This window comes from Ochlerotatus camptorhynchus, unplaced genomic scaffold (assembly GCF_037179485.1).
Source record: "Ochlerotatus camptorhynchus isolate MF236.1 unplaced genomic scaffold, CSIRO-AGI_Acam_v1.1 ptg000035l, whole genome shotgun sequence".
Taxonomy (NCBI): domain Eukaryota; kingdom Metazoa; phylum Arthropoda; class Insecta; order Diptera; family Culicidae; genus Ochlerotatus; species Ochlerotatus camptorhynchus.
The window spans coordinates 740,830-745,000 of record NW_027040526.1 but is presented as its reverse complement, the minus strand read 5'-3'; the positions used below and the strand labels follow the sequence as shown (position 1 = coordinate 745,000).

Sequence of the window (4,171 nt, the reverse complement as noted above, 5' to 3'; positions counted from 1 at the left end):
TTTCACTTACTATATTCTTCTCTTTTTTAATCTTATTTGGCTTCAATACTGGATGCCTCAACACAGGAAAAAAAAACGATATATCACTAAATGATAACTATATGAACACTTGAAACTAAATTTCAGCACACAAATTAACAAATTCAAGTCAAAAAAAGTTTAATTCGCTGACGCAAAATACGCAGCAAAAGAAAAACACGTCAGCTTTCAAGCGCGACCTTATTCTTTCGGCATCTACACGCGTCCTGTACTGAAAATATCCATAGAATTTGACAGCTTTTCAAAACACAACGGCCGCTATCTTGGATTCCAAAATGGCGTCAGACATCAATTTTCAGGATGTACACATCGAACCAGTTCCAAAAATATACATATTGAAGGGTATTTGGCAGTATCTCCCACTTTTTCTGAAACCGAAAGCCGCCATCTTGGATTTCAAATGGCGTCGGAAATCGATTTACGGGTTTTAGACGTCATCCCGATTCCGAAAATATCCATATTGAAGGGTATTTGGCAGTATTTCCCACTTTTTCTGAAACCGGAAGCCGCCATCTTGGATTCCAAAATGGCGTCGGACATCGATTTTCGCCAGCTTCTAGTCGTGTCCGTTCCAAAAATACCCATCACTAGAAATCACTTATAGCGAATTTGTTTATTATCCAGGTTGGAACCAGTTCCAACCCGTGCGAACCCGAGTGCGAACCTCAACCCGAGCCAGGTTACAAAAACAAACGTTTACAGTAACATTTGACAGACAACAAGCCAACCCAATCTTGATACCCGATTTAGGTTGGAAATGAATCAAAACCAAAATCGCTATTAGATACTTGCAAACACGAAGTTCAGCGTCAAGATTCAAGCTACATACTTGGAGTCAGAGGTGAAATACCGTCAAAACAACACAATTCCAGTTATTTCAATCTTGTTATGTCTCGTATGCAAAGCGACATGCATTTACTAGAAAACGGAACGACAAGCGGCAGTTTTGTCGCGACAGAGTGGAAGAATGACGTGACAGACATTTTTCGTTAATAACCGTGTCAACAGTTTCCATCAATCTTGTCGTCCGACGTATGTGAAACTACTAAGTCGTTCTGGAAACCGTCACGCAACAGATGTTTCGCGACCAAATGAGAGAATGACAAGAATACTCGATGAAAATTTGAAATGGTCCTATCTGCTTTGATCGATTCTCTTCATCGACTTTCTCTTTTCATAACCACTGCTTTGCAGACAGATTTCGCGCAAATTCTACCACAAAGTTTGATGAAGGAGGTTCTTATCTACACACTAAGAAATAACTATTTTTACACGAGACGTAATCCATCTTTGACGTAAATTATGGAACGTAAACCAACATGTCATGTACAATTAAGTGTTCCTAAACTGAAGCACACGCAACTCGACGAAAATTACGATTGATTGAATTGATTTTCTCGTCTCTTTCAACTGACTCTTATGTCATTTGGGCCGCTTGCATGTGTCGGTCTCAGGGCTCGAAAATTAACATGACATTTTCGTAGTGTGTAGCGTCCAGAACGTCAAATACAACAGAGAAAGATAAAGTCTATGAAGAGAATCGATCAATGCTGATAGGACCTTTTGAAATGTTTATCTTGAATAGAAAATGTTTCGTCGAGAGACAGCCCAGTAGATCAGTCTTTCAAGCAGAAGTTTGTTGCATCGTGTTTGTTAGATGAGCGTTGACTTTTTGTTGTTGTCTTTGTTACATAGTTTATCGTCATGAGGTTGACAATTCCCAAGCCTGCGCTTCATACAGCGGTATTGTGAATTCAGATCGGTAACTCAAATTGATCTGGCTATTAAGTGGAGCTGCATGCAAGACAGTTTCTTCGAAGGGATGAGCTAATATTGTAAATGTTAAAATTAAAATAAAGACGTTTCAAATTTCAACATTTAAAATTTAAAGATTTCAAATTAAAATTCACCATTTAACAATCTACATTAAGCATTTAACATTATTTAAAGTTTGTGGTCGATTTTACTTTGATATTTTCGTTTAGTGTAAAGCAGTACAGACTCTTATTATTATTCTTCTTATTTGTCTTCTTCTTATTCTTCTTCTTCACTCCTCCAAATTATAAGTTTTCTGTGGATCAGCAATACTAAACCAAAAGAATAATCACGGGCCGAAAATCTGCGCCTCACGTCACCTGGACTGGGTTTATTTGTTTGTATTGCTACAGATACATTTGGAAAAAATGCGACGCATTCTCGCTGGGCAAAATCTAAACATAAAAAAATGCACGTAAATACTTTTGAAATGCTTTCACAAGACGATTCACACTAACACATGCATCTTGATCAAAATCCGCAGGGGAAGCGATGTCAAAATGATTTCACTTCTGTTTCGCAACACTCCATCCACCACGATTTCGGCCGCTTGTTCCGGAGACATGGATTCTTGCATAATTCTGAAAATTGAAGCCATTTTAATGATTCTCTCGCCACCCCTCCTGGTGAACGCCGAAACTAACCCAATGTCATTAACCATCTTGATGAAATCCTTCCGGGTGGCCAGCAGACTGGGATAAACACAAGTGGTGATCACTTTCTCACTGTGCCCGCTAATGTAGAGCTCATCACCCAGCGATTCCATCATTCCGCGTATTCCAAATTTTGTGGCACTGTAGGCAATTGTTCGATAGTTCGGGATGTAACCTAGAATGATCGTTAATTTGGTACGAACAGCATGAAAATCCTTTTGTCGCACCTACCGAGAACGGAACTGATTCCTACTATGTGACCTCCGTTTCTCTGCAGCATTTTAGGTTTGAATTCACGAATCATCTAGAATTGGAATGAGCCGTCGAATTTGGATAAACAATAACGGTCAAGTATGAATTACCCAGAAATGGGATGCCAAATTAACGTTCAAGATTCGATGAACATCTTCAGCAGAGCCTTCGGACATGTGAGAAACAGCAAGCAAGCCAGCATTATTGATCAATATCTCCACAGGTCCCAACCGGGCCTCCACGTCCTTTCTAAGTCGTTTCACGGACTGCAAATCACTCACGTCCACTTTGAATGCCTCGGCTTGCATCCCTGTCTGTCGGATGTCTTCTGCAGTTCTTATAGCACTCTTCAAATCAATGTCAGCCACTGCAACCTTACAGCCTTCCTGAGCGAGCCTCAGACATAATGCCCTACCGAGCCCATTTCCACCCCCACTAACAACGGTCACGCACCCCCTGACGGATTTCTTCGGTGCCCAAATGTATGACTTGATGAAATCTTTCGCGAAATTGGGGATATTCAACGTCACTTGCACTACAACTCTACATATCAACATGATCCAACTGAACGCAACTCTGTCACTTCCATCGGCTGCAATATAGGCACCGTCTTCATGTTTGAAGTAAGCTTCGGACTCGGTTGACATTGTTGCTTGAAATTATGCAGAATTTAACTGTTGCTCAGGTGTGATGTCGATAGATCGAATGTTGATATGCAACTGACGGTTACGGTTCGGCAAAAACATCAATAACGAGTACGTGTGCACCCAGTGCACTTGCCCCACCAAAAGGTTGCCAATGCTTGAGTGCATTGGAGCTTATAGTAGAAAGCTCCGTTTAACCTTTCAGCACTCGTGCCGTTGTACAGAGAAAAAAAAATCTACTGGCTTTGGAGGTTGTTCAATATATTTGTTCCATGACATTGAATACCCATGTCCAATAGACCAATACTTGAAGAATATTTTGGAGATTATTAGGTTTTAAGAAGTGCTCTCAAGGTGAAAATAACATAGCTTTGCGAGTACTGAAAGGTTAATTCCACTATCATACATGCTTATCCTTGGCTGATACGCATATTTCACTAACAATGAGTTGATTTATGAGCTAATTTATAACGCTCCCACTGGAACGTTTCCCTTTCCCGCAACTCCAAGCTTCCTAGACACAACCTAAATTGACATGTTGGGTGATCAGCTTACCGCTCATGTCAAGTGCGTCCCATAGCAAAAATCAGCAAGCCGAGAAAAACACGTTTTAAGTTTACTTCGTACCATTGCTTCTTATGTAATGGGGTAACCCGTTTAGTTCTTTCTTTTTAAACTTTTCCAGAACAAAGTTGTTTAATTCAAGCGGTAGGGTAATACCACAGGATTGCAATGCTTTTCATCTGCGAACGACTCGAGTGAAGCCTA

At 40.4% G+C, this 4,171-nt stretch overlaps 1 protein-coding gene across 1 annotated transcript; it reads right to left on the bottom strand.

The window, feature by feature from the left end:
* Window positions 1–2,185: 2,185 nt before the first annotated feature.
* LOC135709430 (uncharacterized oxidoreductase YoxD-like) lies at window positions 2,186–3,416 on the bottom strand. The gene is made up of 5 exons (XM_065231754.1): window positions 2,870–3,416; window positions 2,739–2,811; window positions 2,499–2,682; window positions 2,313–2,435; window positions 2,186–2,249 (listed from the first exon to the last, which is right to left on the bottom strand). Exons 1-5 carry the CDS (start codon window positions 3,404–3,406, stop codon window positions 2,186–2,188), a joined length of 981 nt encoding a protein of 326 aa, XP_065087826.1. The 5' UTR covers window positions 3,407–3,416.
* Between the last annotated feature and the right edge of the window lie 755 nt (window positions 3,417–4,171).